A 24,051-nucleotide genomic window follows, 5' to 3' on the forward strand; every position below is an offset into this window, starting at 1 on the left:
TCTAGATAAGAGGGCCAGGATCTGCTCCAGTGGCATGGAGAGCATGGGATGACAGCTGTCAAGTCTTCCTCACATATCTCGTGTTCTTCATATGCTGGCCACTCTTTCCAGGTTTTGGGGATGCCTCTTTTACCTTTATGGACCTGCCAACAGCCTCTCTGTCCTTCCCAAGCTCTTAGTCATCACTCCACAGTTTTTGCCTGCAGGGTCATCTTGTGAGGCTACACCTTTGCCTGTGGTCTTGGTGACCTGATAATCCATGTGCCATTAGAATAGACCAGTCTAAGATGCCTTTTCCTCCTATGTCTTTCCTTCTTGTGCTCCAGCATTAAAATACTCCTATTCATTCTCCATTCACGCTTTCTATTGCAATTCTCTACAAAGGTAGCGGGTGATGACAGTAGATTCCCTTTGAAATTAATATAGTTGGTAAACATTCCAACTTAAGAAACGAGCCCAAATTTCTTCTCCTGTTTTTATGACACTACAAGGATTTTGCTTTTGAGTGCTCATTCAGTATTATAACCCAAATTCAAATATTTGATTGAGGTGTTAATTGAAATAGAGATCTTTGTGTGTAGATTGGGGCTAACTCTATGAAATTTAATGTTGTTATGGAGCAGATTAGATTAATCCCCGTAGACCAAGCTTTGTTCATCTGTAGCTGCTGTAATGTAAACACTTCATATGAGCAGTGATTGTAAGATTATTAACTACAGACAAAAGCAATTATTTTAGGGTCACTTATCTTAATCAATATCTCTTGCGTTGTTCAAACTCATCTCCTCCTAATGTAAATGTAAAATGTAAAAAAGACAAAAAAACATTGACAAGCCTAGACTTACCTCTCTGACAGTACGTGCCTCAGGGTAGGGGTAAACTGTTGTTCAGAATGCAGACCTCAGCTGCCAGCCCTCTAAAGAGAGTGAGGAAGAAAAATGCTTATGGATTCTTATATGCACTGTCACTACCACCGTTTAAAACAGTGGTAGATATATAGGAGCAAAGTACATTACTGTAAAACATGGTGCAACACCCTATGATTCATTATATGCCATCATATTTACACAAAAGTGTAACAAAAGTGTTACTGAGGGAAGTTCTTGAGCAAAATGTGGCCTCATCACCCTAAATGCCTTTACTTGCCCCTTTTATATCACAATGATTAATTTTAAAGTGTATCTGCCTCAACAGAAAAAAAATTGTACACAATGATGAAAATATATTGTTCAATATTATACAACTATGATTTATTTCAGGTTTGTTTTTCTCAAGTTTGCCACTGAAACAGACTTTTAAGGAGAAGGGGGTTTTATAAATTAACAGAAATATTAAAAATAAAAATGTACATAAAATTTCTTCCACTGTGAGAGCTGCCTAGTGTTGCAAAAAGATTGTCTCCAAAGAGATGGTCTTTTTGTCTTCACACTTAAAAATCCCCTAAGTGTGATTTCATATTAGGTTAAAACAAAGGTGTTTGAGTACAATGTTGTCTGCTTATATTTGTAATTATGTTGGATTTTTTGTGTGAGAGCCCTCGTCTCAAAAGCTTCAAATTCTCAAGACTGCTTTTTAAACCTCAGTAATATCAATACTGTGAAAGCAAGTATTGATTGTGTTGTATTTTTGCTGTTCAATGTACATCATGTACTATTGATTTAGATTGAGATGAAACAAGTCTGAACCTAAAATTTTTTCTTAGTCATCTCTGTGAAAGACTGATATATTCATGGTACTGTGGAATAAACTATTGTATTTAAATGTGCAGATGAAAGGCAAAAAAATTGTTATTGTAGGTAACTTCATTAGGAACAACAAATGCACAATCTTTGTGACTGCATACATAAGGATTTAGAGTCTGCTGGCATAATTTCTGACAGCTAACATTATCTTTGCAAATCTAGGACACCTTGCGGTGTTATACTGTTGATAGCAGTGTTCTCAACATATTGAGATGGTGGAGTCTTTCTATTTTGTGGGTGATGGAAGACAAATTAGGTTCTTCAGAGTCAAATTAAGCTGCAGAATAAGGATAGGAGTACGTTTTTAGGGCCTGTTAAAAGAGTTTTACCCTAATTCAGATTGGTTGAGAAAATTTACAATATTATGTGTTTCTCAGCAACAGCCATCATACGACAGCCTAAGCCCATCACAATCAAAAACTCTTCCTGGCTCTGTTGTGCACTTTAGTAATCTGTTGTTCCTTTTTCCGCAGGAGTGTGGTTGTACCAGTGAAGAAACCCCCTCCAGGTAGTCTGGCTGTTACCACCGTCGGAGCTGCCACGGCTGGGAGCGGACTGCCACCGGGTAGTACACCTAATATATTTGCTGCAACAGGAGCTACACCAAAAAGTATGATTAATACAACAGGTATTGTCCCTAAATATTCTTGTGACCCTCATTTTGTCTTTGTTTTTTGTTTCGTTACCTTTAGTGGTGTTTTGGTTTTTAATCATCTCCGTGTTGCCGCTTTTCTAGTTCCAAAATAAAACCTGGAAAGATTAAACCTTGGTGTTTATTAGGGACAGTGCTTTCTCTTGGTCTATATTTATAATCTTTGATAGTGCACGCTGGACTTGCACAGCCTAAAAGAAGTTAAGAAACCGTCTCAATGTTGTTTTATAAGTGTAGTTTAGAATTGAAACAAGCTAACTTTTCTAGTGCCCAGCAGTAGAGGATGTTTATGTGATACATACCAATTTATCCCTCCATATGTATCAAAGTAGAGACAAGTAGCTACTTAATAAACATATCATAGATTGTAGAGGGTGAATATTTTGGACAATTATTATTTGTCAGTGAAAAATACGCTCTTTTTGGAAGGTTTTTCAGTAAGAGACTACTTAATTTAACTGAATTCATGCCTTACCAGTAGTTGTTTTTTGTGACTTATAGAAAGAGGACTAGACCCTCTTTTAAAATTATTTTTAATAGTAAAAATGGGTTTCTCCATCATGAAGGAGGCTGTTGACAATAGAGACTGGTTTCCATTGAGAAATTAATCCTTACTGAGAGCAACTGATATTTAACTTAAACTCCTTTGAAATATCTGGCTATAGTCTTTTTTTCTTTCTAAAAAAAGCAAAAGCACTTGAGAGAAGAGCTCTTTTCAAGGATATCACAACTTCAGACAAGGGTTGAGAACATGAAAATCTCTCTGGGGTTGCAGCAAAAAGAGGGGGATGCTTTTGGCATCCTTCTGCCTTATGGAGTAATATGAACTCATTGTTTTTTCTTTCCTCTTGCAGATTACCTATAACACCTGGTAATAGAACTTTGATTTTTATAAGGATTAAAAAAAAAAAAGTCTTAAAATCTAATTTTCCTGAGGCAGATGGGAGGAATGACTACTCTGAATAATGTTATTGCTTCTCTGAACAGTTCCATTTGTTTAGACACTTCTGTTAATCTTGAATGGATTTCCTTTTAGGTATTCTTATGTCGTGCAAAAAATATCCTGCACTGGAAACCTTGTTTTCCAAATGTATTGAATAGTAGCAAGCTTTTCAGTCTTCTTACTGATTAAATATCTGAACTGTTTTGGCTGGAATGTAGTAGCTCTTGTTTGTAAGTAATTGCATTTTAAAATCAGTCATTTCCTTCAATACTGTTCTTAGTAGAGGGCAGTATTGCAGAAGCCATGGTACATTCACTGAGGATTAAAGGCTCCTTTTTTGACAGATCTTACAGGGGGGTTTTTTTGTTTGTTTGGGGTTTTTTGTTTGTTTGTTTTTGTTTTAATGAAATTGTTTTTGATCCTAATCTATGGATTAGCTTGATTAAATGAAAAGTACTGATTGAATGGAATTTCAGAAAGTATGAGGTTTAATTAGAGCTATATATGTCCTGAATTCTATAGTAAAACAGTATAGGAAGATTTGAATTTTTGAAGACTTAAGTTTTATTCAGCACTTTAGAAATGCTGCACATATTAATGGCAGTTAAAAAAACCTAGTATTCCATTGAAAATATTTAAAAAAATATTAGATTAAAATGCTTATTTTGCTGTTGTAAATTAAGCTATGCCTATGATAGTCAAAACAGTGACTTGTGTGTGTCAGTTTTTGAGACATACAGACTATCTAAAAACTTTCTGGTTTATGTACTTTCATTCTACAAAATATCTATATTATTAATTATTTTAAAGTAGTGTATAGAATTTAATTGAAAAGCACATTTAAAAAAAAATTTTTTTTGCTATGATAAAAAGGAAATAGAATACAATTTTTTAGAAACACTAGATGTCCCCCCAAACCTATTTACAGTTGTTTTTACAGTATGTCACAGATGCTCTAGAAATACAGTTATATCTATGTGATGGGTAGCACAATCTATGAGGTATATTCTGTGCTGGATTTATGTGAAAGGTGGTTTTTTTCAGTTATTCATGGGTTGCAGTTGGTGTTTACATTCCATCTGCCATCGCTGTCACAGTCAATATCATGTCATGACTTAATGAGATGTATGTTACTGAAGTCCTCTAGTGCTGTGAATGCATCTTTGGGGACATAGGTTTCCTTCCTTCATCTTTTTATGTAAGAAACTGGCTTTATAGTTTCTTAGGCTGGATTTCTGAAATTCATATCCTGATTCTTGCTTCTATGTTAATGCAATAGTTCTAGGTCTGTTTGATCTTCTGGAAGCCTAGCTGGTTAAACAACTTAGCAACTGCATTTTTAAACAACCTTAATGAAGAAAATTTCATTTTGAAAGGAAAGGGAATAAACAATAAATATATGTGTTCCCTATGTATATAAGAATAAAAATAAGTGAATAAATACACAAATGAACACAGAGAGACACATATATATATATATGTGAAGGCCTAATCTTTTTTAGGCTATTCTATTCTCAGTTAAGTTGCTGTGATTCCTAGGTTGGGAGAGATAGCCTACCTTATATTTTTCTTTTTCTCACTGTGTTTGGGTCCATTTTGATTTTGTATTTAATCCAAGCCAGAACACATAGTGTAAGCTACAATCCATCTCCCAATCCCATTATTAAAAAAATTGCCTAAATCAGTTCCTAATCTAAATCCTGAACCTCACCAGCTAGTGTCAGCAAGCCCAGTAAATCCTGCTTGCATTTTGATAGTGTTTTGAATTTAAATATTCCTAAATGATCTAGTCAAATTCCAAACATTACCTTCTTTTATCAGTAAAAAATATCTAAAGACAAATTAAAAACAAATTTAAAAAAATCATTCCTGCTGCCAGAGTATTTTTCACACTCACCAGCATTTAACCTCTACTTCACTGCTGGCCAAGTGTTTAAGCAGTTAAGAAACCATAAATGCTTTGTAGATCTCTGCAAGAAACTGAAAAATAATATATACCTGTGTAATGCAAAGGACAATGATGTATCGACTGCTAAAGCTGACCAGAAACAGGGTGTTAACAATTATCATTTTTGAAAATGGCCAGAATAATGCCATTGATCTCTAAACTGGGGTTCTCCACCCTTCATTGCTAACTTGGATAAATCTTGTTGCCTGTCAGCCTCTTCTCTGGTAACATTGCAGTCCCTCAGGCTTTGAACTCCATGTACAAGACTGTTTGTAGCTACCTCTCTTGCAGTGATGTGTTGCAGAAGGACTGTGCAGAACAGGGACAGCATTTATCACAGCACTCTCACTGTTCATGGCCTCTCTGAGCCTTTGCTGGTTTGCTTCAGAGAGGCTGAAGTCACAGCACCATTTCAGCAAACATGATAGATTGGCATTTAGAGTCTAAGTTTAGCCCTTAGCTCTGACCCAGATCACTTAAAGTATAAATGTATGCTCTGTGTGCATCTTTTTTTCCGAGCAGCTGTTCACAACCCATTGAAATGATACCCCCACTGCCCTCCTTACTTTTAAGATCTTAAAATTCTCCTTGACTCAAGGAATGAAACAGAAAAATTGTAATTAGAGTCTTAATATTCCTCAGACACCAATTTCCCCGATTACTTCTGAAGTGATGTACATTTTCTATCTTCCCTGTCTTTTTTTCATTTCTATTTTAGTTTCTGCCTGTAGTTGCAACTGGGCAGCCAAGTGTGCATATATAAATATATTTTATGAAATATTTAAAATTTTATTCCCCACTCAAGCTTATCTTAAGTCAACCTTTATTTTGGAAAGATCTTGCTTTACAGTATGATGTAAAATTATTTTCAACTTTGGAATATAATTTGGGAATAGTGGAAATGAGGTTAGGATTTATTTTGCCTGATTTTCAATAGATTTCATGCTTATTATTTTTATAACAGCAAAGTTAAGTTATTAATTTTTTGATAACCATATGGAAAGGTTTTCATTATTTTAGAATAAATAACATTATTTCCATAATTAGGAGTAGACTAATACTAGGACTACTTTAAAAATTTTGTTTCTTAATACTGAATTAAGGTTTTGTGTTTTTTGGGGGACAGGTGCAGTAGACTCAGGATCTTCTTCTTCCTCTTCGTCATCCAGCTTTGTGAATGGTGCTACCAGCAAAAATCTGCCAGCTGTCCAAACTGTTGCTCCAATGCCAGAGGATTCAGCTGAAAATATGAGGTACACAAGTCCTGTCTTTTAATATGAATTATAATTTCTCTTCCCAAATTACTATTCAAACAAACAAACAAAAACCAAAAACAAACAAACACGCCCCCCCCTCCCCCCTTCATTTAATGAGCATTACTGTAGTTACACTTGTGCTAGGGCGCATATACTTTTTGGGTGCCAAGGATGTGTATACTAAACACTTAACTGAAAAGTCTGAGTTTTTCATCTCAAGGGTCTAACTTGCTCCAACTATGCCAGACACTAAAACTTCATTAAAGTAATTTTTTGGCTGGCTGGTTTATTTTCTTTATTCAACAACGATGGTACATATTGGAAAGTAAGCAGTTAGGTAATGGAACATTTGGAAGTGGAAGGAGACACTCAGCCTCTTCTGAGCGAACAAAGGCCTGCATTAAATGGAAAGGACAAAACCAGACAAGTATTTGAAAATGCTGATAAAAATTTTACTCGTTCTGGAGTATTCTCTGGAATACTTTGGAATTTATGAGGCTGACTCACTACTACTCTGACATGACATTTCCATGTTTACTTAAAGCCATTTAAAAACTGTAAAGTTTAATCAAATTATGATCATCCTCTTTTCTAAAGAAGCTTACAGAAACTTTTAAAAACAGGTGTGATTTGACATAATTTAACTTCTATTGTAAAGTGTTCTCACAATGATGGTCTCTGTTTTTTTTCACAGTATCACTGCAAAGCTTGAAAGAGCTTTAGAAAAGGTGGCCCCTCTCCTGCGAGAAATTTTTGTTGATTTTGCCCCTTTCCTGTCTCGGACATTATTGGGTAGCCATGGACAAGAGCTGTTGATTGAAGGTACTCTTCTGTTACAAGATTATATTATTTTAGCTATTAGTCATTTTATATGAACATTTTTTTTTTTATTTTCAGTAGATGTTATATAACTGTTTTTGATAAATTAATTAATCAGTTGTTTATACATTGTGATTTCACTTCTTTGCATTTAATTTCATTTAAAGAAGTTAAAAATTATAGCTTTTGTACCCTTTTCCCTCCCAAGATGCTGTGTAATGATACATCCTGTCAAAAAATAATCTCTATAGTTTGCCTTTCTCTCCTCAGTGCTTCAGCCTGACTTTGAGAAACTAAGGAAACTAAAATTAAAAAGTGTAAACTACTCCCACAGAAGAAAGTAAAAAGACCATGTTCCAACATTATTGATGCCTGTATCTGTATTTGGTAGGGCTGTTTTTTCCCAGGCAGGTCAGTTGGATTCACATAAGCACATAAAGAGCTGTCCCTAGAGAGGGAATAAAAAATGATAAATTTAAAGTGTCCTTGGCCACTTTCAAGGATTTATATGGGGTTTATGTGCTGTCATTGGGGTGACGGAGGGAATTTGCATGAGCATGCACCGCTCCAATGTCATGTATTCAGAGGGATATATTCAGCCAAGTAAACTTTTTCCTTCCAGGGTTGTTCTGACACACAGTATTGCTGTTCATTGAGAGGAAAAAGTCTTACTCTTACAAGGCTTATAGGATGTAAAGACCTACACACGAAAAATACAGCTTTGTCTTCAGGTTTTAAACCCCCTTCTATTATACATGTGTTTTACCTAAAAATTAGTGTACAGTTTTTCTATGGTAATTTCATTGTTACATCTCACGGTGTTGGTTCTTGTTACTAGAAATATTTGTACCTTGTAACTGAAGTTTTCTAGAAGCTTTTCTGCTTTCATCTTCTAATTTTTTAATGATATTATTGTTCAATAATAAGGAATGGTATAGTAGCTTAATAATACTCAAAAACTTCAGGTATTTTTTATTGTCAATTTTATAGCTTGTGAGTAAGTTGCACTTTTCACTTAATGACACCTAAATTAATGGTCTGAGATTCACATTGAGATGAGTGTACGATAATTTATGGGTTACACTCTTAAATCTCTTATTTCAGTGAAGTTGGTTGCAAAATTTGTATCAGTATTATCTTTTTCCATTTGGCAATTGATTAATTGCACTATAGGTTTTATGAAATGACTAAAATTGTCTTGTTTTTACCTGAGTTCTTTTACTGATTAAAAAAATTCTTCATCGATGTTGTTCTGATTTTGTCTTTTTGTCAGATCCATGGCATGAACAAGGCTATAACAGTGCCCAGGATATGACAAAGACTGAAATGCGAGAGGTCACAGGAACCTCACAATTAGACAGCAATATTTAATCTCACTGCTTATTCAGAGAGAAGCATATTTTTTAATTGTTTCTGGCTTGTAGCATGTTTCTGATAACTGCTTGGAGTGTCATTCCATATTTTTGCCCCATTTATGACTTAGCCACCCAATTCAGAATCAGAAAACATTGTTCACAACCCAAACACTGAGTTCCAAAGTAAGTAATGTCCTTTCCATCCATTTTTTTTAATGTTATGTCTAACTTTCTCTTTAATCATTCTCATTCTTAATTTCTAAAAGCAGTCCTTTCTTTCCAAGATATTGAAATAGCAATCTGGGAAATAAAATATCCAAGCACACCGTAGATTTTCACACTGTGAAACTTGAATTTTTCTTTGCCACCTCTAAAATACTTGGACTTTTTTTCTTCTTAACAGAGGATTCAGAGTTGCTTTTATAGTCATGTGCTTTTGATCTTATCTTTCTTCATAGTCTCTGAGACCCCTTTTCTCAACTAAACTTAATTCTTGCCTAGTTAAGTTGCCTTTGAAAGAGAATTCCAAATTCTCTCTTATTCTGATACCTGATTTACTTTAAGAAATTTCCTGTCGTTCCTTACTGAAAGCCACTGGTAGTTTTGAAGTATTTGAAAGCGCTCTCCAGCTAAATGACTCAAAAAAGAGGAATTTCATAATGTTATTCAAGATGTGAGAGTGTATAGAATTCCTGTGGGGCTTTGAAAATTGAAATTTGATTTTTTTTTACTGGCAAGCAGTAGTCAACTTGACAGTTTTATATGCAATGGTTTGATTTGTTACTTTATATATAAAGGTTTTAGTTATAAAAATCAAAAATAAGCAAATAAACTTTCTTTAATTAAGCCTTAAGGCACTTGTCCATTTTTCAAATTGATCATCATAAAAATATCTGTTGCATTTTGTGAAGCACATACTTTCAAACTTGACATTATAATACCTTTCCTTTTTTGCTGCTTTCTAAATCTTGCTTATGGTATGAAGTTTTTCCCCTATCACATTTTGCTAAATTCGGAATACTGTCAGACATCCTTGATGCCATGTGCTTTTTCCTGGGGCTCTTTCTAGTGCTCTTGTGCGTGTGTGTGTGTAAGAAATGCTAAATCATTTTCAGATTTGGTAAGAGTATACACAGACTTGTAGCTGAATGCATACTGAAGAGCACAAAATAAAAGGAAGCAGGAAACAAAATTAATTTAAAAATTTCTAAAACTGGTTAATAATATCCAGAATATCTAATGCTTTATAATTGCTGTTGCCAATATATTTTTGGAAATGTGTATACAACTTATTTATCATTTCACCTTTTTGTAGCAGTTCAGCTGCCTCCAAACCTTTAGTGAAAAATATTGAAGTCAAATGCTTTTACATCACACTTTATTGTTATTCTCTCCCATAGAAGACTGGCTGATCTATTGTCTGAGTAAATTATACTTAGTGTCTTAGTGCCTTCTTAACTTTTGATTGGAGTTGAAATGAACAGGCTGCAATGATCTTGTCAGTCTAGACGAAAATCTTAGGCCACTAATACTTTTTTCTTGTTCTGGTAAATTGCCAAATGTGACTGGGAACAGAGGAACCCTATCAGATAGTAATCTGGCACTGCAGAATATCTTTATTCGTAAAATTCCTCATCTATTTACTCTACTAAAATTACTAAATTACTAATTACTGAAATAGTTACTTGCTGCTTTTTCTAAAACCAATTCTTTCTTCAAAGGTATCTTACACTCAACTGAACTTCAAATGTTTCATCAACTTCTCAGAATATTTTATAAGTTGAAAATATTGTCAGTAAGGGGTTAAAAGGGACCTTTTTGCATTTGAATACAAATAGCTTCAGAGTATTCCAGAACCAACCCAACACTGCTGTGGTTCGTCAACTGAGGTTCTTCCAATGCCTCAGAGAACAGAAGTTGCAAAGGTTAAAATCACCCTTACAGAATCTAATTGGAAACAAACATGCAATATGTGTAGGTCACATATTTGAGCTTAGCAGAGCTCATTGTGTAGTTCCATTTAACACTTGCACAGATCTGTTTTCGCTAACTAGTTTCCATATGGTCTGCAAATTCCCTCCATGTAAAGTGCATGACAACATTCTAGCTTTTGGGTGAAAATGTTATAGGCAAGTGTAATCTGAGCTGTAGCTGAAAGAAAAGCTATATCCTCTTTTTGTCAAGCACAGATGGGTAAAAATATTTCCACTACAGCTATTCTTGGCGTGTCTGGAACTGTAAGAATAGGTCCACAACTGAAACACAGTCACAATGAATGCTTTCCCTTCTCTTGAGTGAGGTACCAAAGAAACTTCACTGATGCTTTTACTTTGCTGTATCATTAGCTGGGTAGAAGGTCAGCCAGGTAGCCCTTCTCCAAAGGAACTCAGATGGATTCCTTGCTGTACATCTGATATGTTTCTGATACAGGCACAATTAAAGTCAGATGACAGAGAAAATGTTTTAGCGCTGATAGGAGCAGGATCTGTTTCTCCTCATTAACTCACCACATGGCCCTATGAAAATATTCAGTGGAGGTGGTGATGGACTAGCTTTGTATCATGTTTGACAGGAGGTTTCTTGAAACAATTGAAAAATTGCCCAAAACATTCCTTTGGAAATGATAAAACTTAGTTGCTAAATGACTCTACTCTGAAAGCTCCCCAAAACTTCAAGTGTGACATCACTGTGGCATCTACCAATACTGGCACAATTAGTTTCTGACTTTATTGAGGAATACTGAATTTTGTACTGGGAAAAGCAGGACAACTATTTTCCTTTATATAATCCTTCTGGTAATCTGGAAATCCCTTACAATTTCTGGCGAAAATTTACTTTTAACATGCCCCTTGGGTTTCTCTTCCAAACTTCAGAACCTTTGAATTACTGTGTTCAGCTGCTCTAAAGCAGAAAAATGCAAGTTCTTGCAGAACTTTTTTTTCCCCTGTACATATTATTCTCTCATTCTTTTATCTCACAGTGCCACATCCAAAACACTTTGTGTCCAGACATGCTTTCTTCCAACTAACTAAAAACATGGTAATTGCCCTATCAGTCTGTAGCACAGCATGTAGCCAACATTTTGAACAAAATAAATAAATTCATTTATATTAGCAACTAAGAGGGGAAAGTAATAAATAATTTTATTATTTAAAAATTTGTATTAACTCAAATTAACAGCATGGAAATAAACCCTTAAGCTATTCATGGTGCTGAAATTTCTACAATTCAAATTTTCATCCCATTTTGCTATTTTAATAGTCTTTTCCATAGTGTTGACTCATTCCTGGCAAAACCAGGTGCTTAGGTCAAGATATATAAAATGAAAAAACAAAGGCATTGCATTGGAGATATATGTTGAATCATTTTCTGGACTAACCAAAACTCAAGAAAAAGCCAGATTTCAACATAGTCAGACGCTGAGTCCAACTTCTAGGAGCAAAGAACAAAGACTTAAGATGCATCCTAAGGATCCTAGGAGATGAGGGACAAAGCCATGCAAAGAATGGAGGGATTGCCAAAATAATTGGGATGATTGGCTCCCTTAGCTCATTGCTGAGGCAACAAAGACCAGTCCAGTGCCTTGGAGGAATAGATGAGGAAGTGATTGCATTTCTGTGCACAAATTTGGTTAAACTCCCACTGTCTTGATCTGTAGTAAACACTTCGAGAATGATGAACACAGTGCAGAGGTATGAAGTTCAGTATAAGGAGCTTGATATGTTCAATGCATCAAAAAGACTTAAAAAGAGGTTAAATACTACAGGATACCTTAGCCTTTCCGTCAACAGAATGCCTAATGAGGGTAAATATGATTGAAAAATTTTAGTAGAATTAACCCTCAATTATTGCAATTGATGTTACCTGTAGTCATTGTGACTATTTCAAAAATTTTTTCTAAATATCACCTTCAGTCCAGCTTCACAAGAGAAAAAATGTCATGTATTTACTAGATGCTTTTGGAGCTTCTCTGTGATGTTTGAGCATGTGAATCATCATTTTCTTTGTGCCGCATTGTGGAAGAAATGATAGTCCGCATTAATCTTAATTTTCTTTAGCATTGGTATGACTGCATTTGTTCACATGGTGATAGAGAAGTGCACTTCAATATGAGCTAGCCACCTGCAGAAATCAGTAAAAAACCAAAGGGTTTTTTCCTTGTTCCGCAGCTGACTGCATCTTAACTGTAGATGCAGTCAAGAATATAGCATTTTCCCTTGAGCCATCAAAGATGGTCAGTGCTTTTGTCACTTTATGAAATAAGCCTTCCTTATGATTTTTTAATATGTGTGATTGTGTGTGTATATATATATAAATTGTTTTCCATTTTTTATATAAGAAGTTCTTCAATCATTACCTTGAAGTTCATTTTATTATGAGACATTTTCTTTGCATAATGAATTTGTCTTTTCGAGGAAGCTTCATATAAGGCTCCTGCCAGCTATACTTTGGTCTCAGATTTCAGAGATCTTGCAATTTTATGATGGCATAGCTATAGCTGTACTTTAATCTGAATTTTTTGAGAACATGAAACTTATGTGATTGTACTGGGTGGGGAGGATCAGCCTTTTAGTCCCTTGATAACTTTTCAATGTGTTGACCAGTTTCAGCTAGTTTAACAGCGATTGCTTAAAAGATGTTATTTTTACACAGTATTCCCAAATATAAACATCTGTTTAGAAAAAAAAAATACCGTATCTTGGGTTAGGGTGTGTTTCTTACTCACCTTCAATATTTTCTCTGCACTGTTATTTGAGGTATGCCATCATTGTTTAGTAAAGGTATGGAAAACTGAACAGTAACTCAAAATAATCACACCTGATTGATTTGTAATACACTGTGTAAAATACTGTTTTGTTACAATACTCTCGGTGTTGCTGCATAAGAAGCAGGAAAACAATTGATACAACAGAACTGCAGGAGCAGTAGGAACTCAGCCTTATTAAACATCAGGGAACCCGTTAGAAATCAAGGTGATTGTTAGAATTTTCTGCAGAGAGCTCAGGCCAGCGTCATTTGCAGTAGCTGTCTCACTGGACATGATCACTCTGTTCAGTAAGGATGAGGAATCTTATGGATTACTTGGTTTGTACTGGGTCAGGAACTCTGAATTGATTTTCAAGGCCAAGTTCATGATGTACTTTGCTGGACCACATCCCACCTCTTCCTTTCCATGTGCCCTAAGTGTACCTTCTCTGTCTAGGAAGAGGTGATGCTGCATGTTTAGCACAGTGCAGTTAAATCCAGTGAATTTCCTGACCTAATCCCCTGTAAGACAGCTTTCCTGAATTTGTGGTAGTAGGATTCCTATTCGTAGATTCCTTTGTATCCTCACTATAAAGACTTGCAAAAAGATCCCAGAAAATTTGCACTACTGTCTGAAATTAACCCCTTTTTAGATAATGAGATTGGAATAATAATGATTTATGGATAAGGATTTTCTTCAGTAAGTTAAAGTTTGTGTTTTCCTTTTTTTTACTACAAGAAATTCTGCAAGTAATATGCAAGATTAAGTTTTTACCTTGAAGAAAGCCGTATGTCATTTTCAAACAGGGCATGAAATCCTCCAATAGATATAATTTAAAATACTGCTGCTGATTGAAAACCTGTCTGCATACATTGTAATCCATTCATAAGCAGGAAAAAGAGAAAGTTAATGAATTTCAAACTGACATGCTATTTATGGGCATGTCAGAAATTCCTTTTCAGAAATTCTCTGTCTGTGGTTAGTGTGATTAACTCCTAGCATCTGACTGAAAGGCTCCACAGTGTGCTCATGTTTCTGCACACACTTGGGGACTGACCATGGATTTTACTAAAAACATCAATAAGGTAGGCACACCAGAAGACAGAAAACAATACCAGTTTTCCAGAAGACTGTGTGGTAGGAACAAAGAAATTTTGAAGGGCTAAGTGTATTCAAATCTGCCTATTTATTTACACCTACCCCAGAGTCAAGGTTCAAATCTTTGCAACTTCCAATGATTTTTTTAGCGTAGGCTACTAGTGACAAGACAGATGCCAGTTCAGACAACTGAAGAGCAGGTGCCGCAAAAGAGGTCTCATTTATCCACAGTGAAATCTTCAAACTATGACCCCAACACAAGTTGTAGAACATTTTTCTTTCACATAATATTCCTTTATGACATCTTTAAAGGGCTATCATTACAAACACCAGAAAGAGAATACACATTCATTCAATTTTGATTTAACTCTTGATTTACTGAAGTTCCTGTGTGCAGAAGTATGTTCTGAACAGATGTTTAACATGGCAGGAAACATTATAGATCAGAGATCCAGATAGCAACTAGGAAATGCATAGCATCTGGCACTTTTTTGAAAGTAAACCTGCCAATAATTAATTACACATATGAGCCACTCTATCCCTGTCTAATGAGTTGGACACTTACTAAGATGTATTAGATTATAGAACAGAGGTTAACTGCTCATGCCCTCTCCTCTGTCTCTTACTTGTGTGGTCCCAGTGTAACTTAAGGATAGAAATGGTTGTTGGCACTCAGATTTTGTCGTTGATTATATTATCATTATTACATTGATTAATAATCAGGATGACTTTACATTCCAAAATGTGAAGGGTTCCTATTAGACAGAACTTGGGGTTCTTCTGTTGCTTTGACAATTGAGAAAAAAAAAAAAAGACTGAAATCATGAGAATAATTGTAAAGTTTACTTAGGAGAGTGCAGATGTAAAAAATTAATAGTAAATACATGTGTTCGGGAAAGCAAAAGCTGGTAACAGAGTAAAGTAGTCAGGCTTGCCGGAAAGAAGCTCTGAAAGCCATCCTTGAAAATATAGAAGCCACTAGGTGTTTCAAGATACTAAATTACTGTTGAAAGTGCTATTATAACTCTTTTATTATTAAGAACCGAAGAGTACCAATACTGCTCTTCTAAAGCACATAAGGAAATGCACAGAATACTGGAGCCTTTAAAGAGTAAGAAAAGGCATTTGTTGTTTGTGATCCCCAGCAGTATTAGCCACTTTCTCATAAATTTATTTTTCAAGCCAGTATCTTGTATTCCAGCTGCAAGCCAAAAGGCCTAGAAAGGACTGGTCTTTTTGCCTTAGAATTCTAGAAAAATACCCTCCCTGATATCCTTGTCCCTGTTACCCTCCTTGATAGTTCATCTTTTTTATAATCTAGTTTCACCTTTTTTGTAATCTAGTTTCTGGCTTTCTTCTAGCTTTCAGTTTTACTGGAAGGTATCTTTTTAGTGAGTTTTCCTACTAACCAAAAGAAAAAAAAAAAAAAAAAAAAAAAAAAGTAGCAAGAAGAGAGCTTAAAGTTATTTCAAGGTAATAATTTTTTTAAAGATTCTGGAGAAAGTTCTTAAATGTGTGCAGGCACTGCTGTAATGCAGCCTGTAGGTGGACTCATCATATCAGGTATACAGCAGTGCTGAATGGTAACACTGAACTAAGTTGTATAATTTTTTTATTATTATTATTTTTTTTTTTTTTTAGAACAGCCACCTTTTTCCCCCCTTATTATTTTCTCCTCTACTGTCCAGGTCCAAAGAAAAACGAGGTGGTATGCCAAAATGGTATTCAGTATCTACAGGATGTTCATGCTGTGACTGAAGCTCTCCACAGGCAGAGGTTCTCTGGTTCTTATTCCACTTAATTCATCATTCAGAGCTCAGCAGGGGACTCTGCCTGATTTTGGACTTGAAACAGTTAGGCTGGTATTTGCCCCAGCCCTTGTCCTCTGAAGGCTTAAAAATTGAATCAATCTACTTTATTACACCGGCAGTGTTTTCCAGAGAACTACCTAACTCTGATAATCTATAGGGTGCAAATAACATCTCTGTATCAAATATTGCCCTGAAAGATGTATTTCTCATGAGACATAGTAAAATAATCCTTTTGCATGTAGTCCAAGTTCTATGACCAGGTTCTTTACAAAATTGATCTCATTTAGGGCTGGTCACAGTTTTTCTGTATATATTCCTTAACTTTGTCTACTTACCACCTGTTCTTATGACCCAAACTGAAACATTTTAATTAGTGACCAAATTTACCAAGTTTCCTTACTGGTCCTGATGATTTAAAGACACTTCTTCAGTTCATCCTGTTGGATATGGATTTGCTTGTTTCCAGGCCATCAAAGCTTGAAAAAAGAATCTTGCACAAAAACTATAGCCTCAATTAACTTGAGAAACTACTACACTTGAATTTTTATTTTATAAAAATATACCTGTTTCTAGAGCCCTTTTTTATGGAAAAAATGTTTATTATAGTATGAACATTAATAAACCATCTAGCTTGATTTACCTAGATATTAACAGACTCCCTACATATCTGGGATTATTTTTGCAAGAACTAAGATACTATATCTTTACCGTGCTCAATGTAACTTTATGTTAAATTTTACCTCCTTAATAAAAAGATCCTTGGATCTGCTAAACATCTATTCTCTTATGTCATTTTTTTTTCTGATGGTGTGTGGAATTTTATGATTCAGTCTTTTTATACTTCTTGTCTGTGGAGATTTTCTTGCAATGAGAAAACCTCATGCTGAAAGAACTTGTCAGACAACAGAGGCAGTTGTGATATGTCAAATTAAGATGGCAAAGCGATGTCAAAGCAGGTCTAGGGAGAGCCCATAACAATGTTACTGTCAAGTAAATAAAGAAAACTGAAACACAAGAAATACAAGTTATTTCAGGAGATCTATGACTGTGGAAGGCTTTTTGTGTTTTGAGAGACACTGTTTCAGAATGATTACGATTTGTCAGTAGGGCTTCAGGATAGAAGTGAGATCTGATGGCTGCCAACTAAGGTCAGCAAAGTTCAGCTTGGAAACTTTTGCTTTCCTTTTCATCAAATTATTGGGAAACATTTATATTTATACAAAAATTAGTTTTGCTGCTCAGGAGATCACTTCTATTTAAAATAAGGGTCATCTTGGCCTTAGAAATTTAGGAAGCTGCTTGAGCTCTGAGGTTTTGTTATACTCCCTCTTTGTAGCTGCACTGGTTCACACAGTGTGGCCCCAATGTTGCTAAAGAAAAGTAATATAAGGAAGTAAGGAGGATCAGTAATAATAAGTGGTTTTATTGCTGTGCAGCTTAACCTTTTCTCACCATCCTTTTTTGTCATTCATCAGGCACATATTTCAGTTTTGTCATGCCATGATAATAATACTCTCCCTAATAATAGGAAAAAATGTAACAAAGAACTCGAAGGAAATAATAGAAGAAAACAAAATGTAGTTCTTATGTTTACCATAAGAGGAGAGAAACGAAAAGCAATAAGCTCATAAAACAGGGCATCAAATAAGAATAAGGTATAGACTGAAGCTAAACTTCTGGAGTAAAAATAAAACTTCATGCCTGAGGAAAATATAACATTAAGTAATGCCTTTTCAGGGAAATCCTGATATTCTAGAGGCTGTTATTTGGGGTCATACCTGTGATGTATCTTTTCCAGAATGTCCCTTTTGACAACCTTAGAAAGACTTTGAAAAGGTTCTTGAGATGGGCAGAAAGCACCATTGTTGTAGTGATGGTATAACGTATAAATGTTTACTTGTGTTAGTGAGTGAAATTAATGTCTTTATTTCTACTTGTATTGTTCTTTGAAAATAATTCCTTACTGAGATAACTTCCAAAATGTATTTCTTCTAACTCAGATTTGAGAAGATGTGAAAGACTGAGAAAAAAAGAGAAAGGAGATGTAGATATTTCTTCATTTAAATAAGAAAACCTCTTTTTTCCATGTATTAAATATGCTGCAACTTCTTTGGTATCACTTGTTTTCATTTAGTAATTTTTCTAAAAATTTAATCACAAAATTGGTAACTTTTTCAGGAAAGGAATGACAGGAAAATACCACTTCAAAAATATTTTAAATTATCACATTTTAAATTAATTTTTAATGTCAATTAATGTTTTTCTTACTTCTTCCATTGAAATAAAATGTCCCTGGCAGCAGCTGTGGTGGAAATTTATTGGGAATTCTGAGCCACTTATCTGGATAGTATCTTAGTATAAAGAGGGAAAATAGAAGACTTTCAGGATAATATTTGAATTTTCGCAATGGACTGTTTGATTTTGGAGGAAAAAACTGGAATGATTTTCATTGAGATTCTTTCTAGATAAATAAGAGTTTGGGATTTTTTAGAACCTGTAATCATAGGTATTTTCCAGGCTTCTGCTGAAAAAAAATGTTTATAACTTACTCAAGTCTACCTGAAAATGAAGTACATTTTGACAGAAAAGCAATAATTCCATTTTACAGACTTTTTCAAGATTAGAGATATTTAATTTGATCAACTGCAGTGCATTGTGATCATTGACTTGGGTGTTTTTACCTGTAGTCTAGAAGAGGACTTCAGAAGATGAGTAAATACATTTAATTTACAAATAAATTCTAGTAAATATGTGTCATATCATTAAAAATAAATCTGCTTTACTTAAATTTAATAGGGAATTGTTTTCTTATAATTAATATTTGTGTTGAATTGTTTTATATAAAAAGAATATTTTATGTTATTGTTTTTGTGTTGTTAATGATGATTAGAATAATTTCTCAATTGATACATGATAGATTGATGTAAATCTGTAGATCTGTTTTGTTATAGAAGTTGGAGAAGCAAATTATTTCACTACACCACAATATTTGGAAATATTTGGAAGATATGTGGAAAGAGTTCTGTCCAAAGAAATACTGTTTTAAGAGAATGACAGCGAAACATAAATATGCATATATTGAGTAAATCCCAATGGTGCACTTGCCAAATAAAAAATTACCACAGGAATTAAATGAAAAACTGAATCAGTTTTTAAAATCTTCCATGGTATATTAAACTGAACAGTAGTAATGGATTTTATTTTATAACTGAAGTGGTCTCCTTTTCATTTGATGAACAAGAAATTGTGCATCCCATTACACTGAAGGAAAATTGACAGAAAATCCACAGGTTAGCATAAGGCTGGACTCTTCAGAGTAGTGTGGCTCTCTAGCATCAGTTTTGTCAATATCATTACAGCTCATGGGATTACTGTACAAAAGTCTGTAATTTTAAAAACGAAATCATGTATAAAAACTAAATCATGTTTAAAAACTGAATCATGTAATAAATCCCCTCTCTGTGGGTACACTCTCAAGGGTTTTTGGCATTCTGTGATTCTATCTGGATGTTTTCCAGTCCATATTTAGATTTCTTTTTAGTAACTGCAGTGGTGAAGAAGTTTAGGTTTTCTCACTTTAATAAAATAATTCAAGTATGGTATTACATACCGCTCTTACTCTTTTAAATATTGTCCCAACATTAAGGTCTGTTTTATTTTATAAATCTGACTAAAAGGGCTGACTCATTTGAGTTGGGTTTGGGTAGATTAAAATCTGAGGGGTTTTGTTGACCTATCACTGTTTATTTTAGGCGTTTATCCTAAGATGCATGTTCTAAAGATTTATGATAAAATTTTAAAGGTATTCCATTTCATAATCTGGATGATACCTTTCCTGGATTTCCAGGAACCATAAAAATAATATTGCTTGTATTGTTCCGTGTCCTTCACCAAAACAAACAAAAAAATCCTTTAAGAATTGTAACTGTCTTGATCAACTAAAAAACATTGAGTCAAATTCACATTCGCTGTATTTTTCTGTGTCACTCTTCTGTTCTCTAAAGGCGATTTGCCCATACAAAGAACGATCTGGAGTACTAATACAGCCATCCTTCACAGTCCCTAGAGTTGGTGGTAATGTCAGTCAAGGCTGCTGAAGGGATTGTTAAATCCATAACCCTGACTTTGTTATTTTAGTGAGTTACGTTCTTTGGAATAGTGTTTTCTTTCATCTAGCAAAAGCAAAGTTATAGTTATTTTGCAACATAGCTGTGATTTCCATCTGCAGACTTTCTGCAAATCTTGAATATTTCCCAGCCTTTGCTTTTTGTAAAATGAGACCATTAGTGCAATTTAAATGCCTACAAAATATGTGACATATGTATGGTTCTAAAACCAATTTTGAGTGCAATCTTGCAACACTTTGCATTCTGTTTAATACATATCCTCTCCCAGCCCTCCCAATAATTGCTTGATTTGGAATAAGAACATCTGTTGTTTCAATTTAAGTTTTGCATACTTAGCATTTGCTTTCAAAATTTTCACTAATTTTCTATTTTCTCTCCATACTCTCTTTTCAGATCTGTAGGAAACTCCCCAGCAACTGTTAATTCGTGAAAAACATTAATTTGAATCTAATTTTCTCTAAGTGATAGCATATGGAAGAGAAGGAATAATGTAGATTTAAACTATCCAAATAACTTTTTTGGTCAAAAAAGGAGTCCTAAGGTTATTTCTTTGATTATAAATTGGATTTAGAAATATATTTCAAGAAATCATGTGCCAGATTTTGCTGGCAGAAGAAAGAAGGTTAGAAAGAACAAATGAATGTTAAGGAAAACTCACGTTTCCAACCAAAATATCACCATCACTTTTTTCCTAGCCAAAACACACTGATTTCTGTGCCCAGTGAGAAATGTCCTTGAAACTTTGTTGTGTCATTCCTAACAAATGCTGAACAAAGTATAAGGGAATAGTCTATCAAAAATGAAAAGCCAATTTGTGAGTGGTAATTACTGGTAGAAAATTCCTACTCTGTCTCATGGCACAGAAATCACTGATGGTTATGGGAAGAGATATCATAGTATGAATTACACATAATTATTACAAATTATTTCAAACAATTTGAAACAATACAGTTTTATTTAAGGTACATGGAAGACTATATCACTAGAAAATAGATAAAAAGCTTAGCTTGCAAATAAAAAAAAAATTACAAAGAATTACATTGTTTCCTGATTTTCTTTTTTGCCTAGTTTTGCGTCTTTTTGCTCATTTCTAGGTACAATTTACACACTTTTCACCTGTTACTAAAATAATGTATTTAATAGCGTGTGTGTATTTTTTCATGAGCACCTTGTACTAGACAAAGTTTCTATAGTTTTGATGACATGCTGTAGAGGAATAATAAAGACCAATTTTTCTCTGTGAACTGAGTTAAATGGATTCAACTTTCTCAAATATTTTACCTAGCCATACCTGAGATTTTTCAGATAAGCAGAAGCTATAATTGAGTGAAAGATTTCTGCAGGCTCTAAAGTTTTGTTAATTGCATCTTTTTTCCTAAGTTGGACATGAGCTATAAAAACATTTAGGTTTTGTTTTTGCTAGTATTACAATTGATTCCAGTTCCAATAAGGGTTTAAGTTGACACAAAGTAAAATCATTGAAAGAAAACGCAGGCAAACCTTGATAAATACCAGATGAAATTGTGGTGGTATTCAGTTAGACTCATACACACATTGTATTAATAATAATAAAAAGAAGTTCAAAACCATGATCTTATTTCATAAGGATTTTTTAAAAAAATTGATTTTATCAGCCTACATTATATTTCTTCAAAATGGAAATTCACACTGACTAGTTCAGCATGGTGATTTGAAGTTTTGAACCCATGACTTTGTTAATGCCACAGGCATGACTAAAACAGTATAGTTGAAATAAATCTTTTTTTAGACATTAATAAGTCATGGTGAAAAGAAATAATTAGCATATCTTTGGGCCAACAGAAGAACACTGAAAAAGAAGTCAAGTAAACCAGAGCATTTCAAGATAATTGCCAGGCATACATCATTTATTCCAGATTAGCCAAGGTCATGCACTTGATGCTCCCAGTTTTTGCATCCATATATGTGGTCATTGTTACCATCAAATTGCTGAATTTTGATGGCTATATTTAATGGACTGAGAATAGACCATGAAGAAAAGTACTGAGAACAGTAAATGTAAAAAGCACATACTCCATTCAGTTCAACAGTGACCTTTTTAACCTTGCTGTATGCAGGAAATATCCACTTGTATTTTAGTAATTACATTAGCTTCCTTAATGGCATTTGATACAGATGGTATAGGAAGACCTTATCTACAGCTGAAGAATGCAGGCAACAGTTTTGGTTTGAGTGGCAAATACTTTTCCTCATTAGAGTTAAGGAGGGGGAAGAGAACTGAAAATAGATTTGCGTGCTCTCTTCAATCAGAGAAACCATTATTTTTCCAAGCCTGTTGGGTTTTTTCCTCATTATATTAAAACTAATAAAATTTTGCACACACCAAAAACTCTGTTGAACCCTGCAAAATGGTAAAGAGGAAGAAAAAATACAGTTGTTAGCACATTTGGAAGTTAGAAAATCAATTGGAAAATTGATATTTATTCTGATTCATACTACAAAGTCTATTTTTAATTTTATGAAGAGACTTCAATCAGTCTTGTGTACTATGTGAAAAATGGGAGAACTTTTCTACCTGTTTATTAATTCTTGTCTGTCGGGATATAGACTGTGCACTGAGGGAAATTTTTATTGTTCCTGTGCTATGCCAGAAGAAATGAGTCAGTTCACACAATTTGTTAAAAAGAGGAGGGTACAAATTTAGAAACTGAAAAAGTAATTTTTTTTTTTTTTTTCTAGTCTAAGACGGAAAAGTTAAATAGGACAGGGATTGTTGTTCTTCCTAAATTTGCTCCTGCAGCTTTTGATGATGTGGAATCTTCATAAAGCAACCAGAGATTGCATTCTGACAGTTTTTCCTAATAGGCAGAAAGAGATCTGTCCTCCATTAGGTCAGATCTGTTTTTATCATTCTCTGCTATTGACTGCACAACAACTCTGACAGTAGATTTTGAAGATTAATTGTGTTTTGTGTAACAGGAAAAAAAAAATCGTTATTTATTTCAAATCTTAACTGCTCAATCAGGAAGAAGCACAGGAGAGCCCTTGGCAGCTAGGACGGAGGAAATGGAGCATATAATGGAGGGCACACACTTTCTCTCGTGATTTGAGTGAAAGGAATCCCTGAAGTAGGATTAGGGAGGCTAAGAAGTAAGAAATTTATAAAGCAAAATGGTGGCCCTGCTATGATGTTTCACATTTTTGTATTCTGTTTTACTTCAAGGAATGTGTGATATGGTACTTAAAGGTGAACAGAAAGTATTTCTGTTTCTATTTCCTTCTTACTGACCATCAAGGTGCACAGGATTCCCCATTTTCTGTCTGGGCCCCTCCCAGTTCTGCTTATTTGTAAGTAGAGCACTGGACACTTAATTTCTGCAGTAGACTGAGACAAACATCATTGACACCATGACCATCTTTAATGAGGCTTTCCTATCGCTCTCTCTATTTTCATATGAGAAAAGTGTTACAGTCTCTAAAATAATTACTTGTTTCTTTTCAACATGGAAACCAACTTCTTTTAATACTAGTGGTTATGAGAGATGTTAATGGCTGTTACCAATGGATTGTTTAA

The 24,051-nt window shown here is 34.4% G+C and overlaps 1 protein-coding gene across 11 annotated transcripts in view; it reads left to right on the plus strand.

Moving 5' to 3' along the window:
• Positions 1-24,051, plus strand: part of NBEA (neurobeachin) — a 460,498-nt gene that overhangs the window by 188,550 nt on the left and 247,897 nt on the right. For 10 of the 11 annotated variants that reach the window (XM_058419545.1, XM_058419546.1, XM_058419548.1 and 7 more), the window contains 3 exons: positions 2,216-2,370; positions 6,412-6,538; positions 7,236-7,363. In XM_058419545.1, the coding sequence (XP_058275528.1) occupies positions 2,216-2,370; positions 6,412-6,538; positions 7,236-7,363 (410 nt within the window). The remainder of the gene's footprint in view (positions 1-2,215; positions 2,371-6,411; positions 6,539-7,235; positions 7,364-24,051) is intronic. The other variant, XM_058419547.1, reaches the window with a different exon arrangement.

Source organism: Hirundo rustica, chromosome 2, assembly GCF_015227805.2.
Source record: "Hirundo rustica isolate bHirRus1 chromosome 2, bHirRus1.pri.v3, whole genome shotgun sequence".
Lineage (NCBI taxonomy): Eukaryota > Metazoa > Chordata > Aves > Passeriformes > Hirundinidae > Hirundo > Hirundo rustica.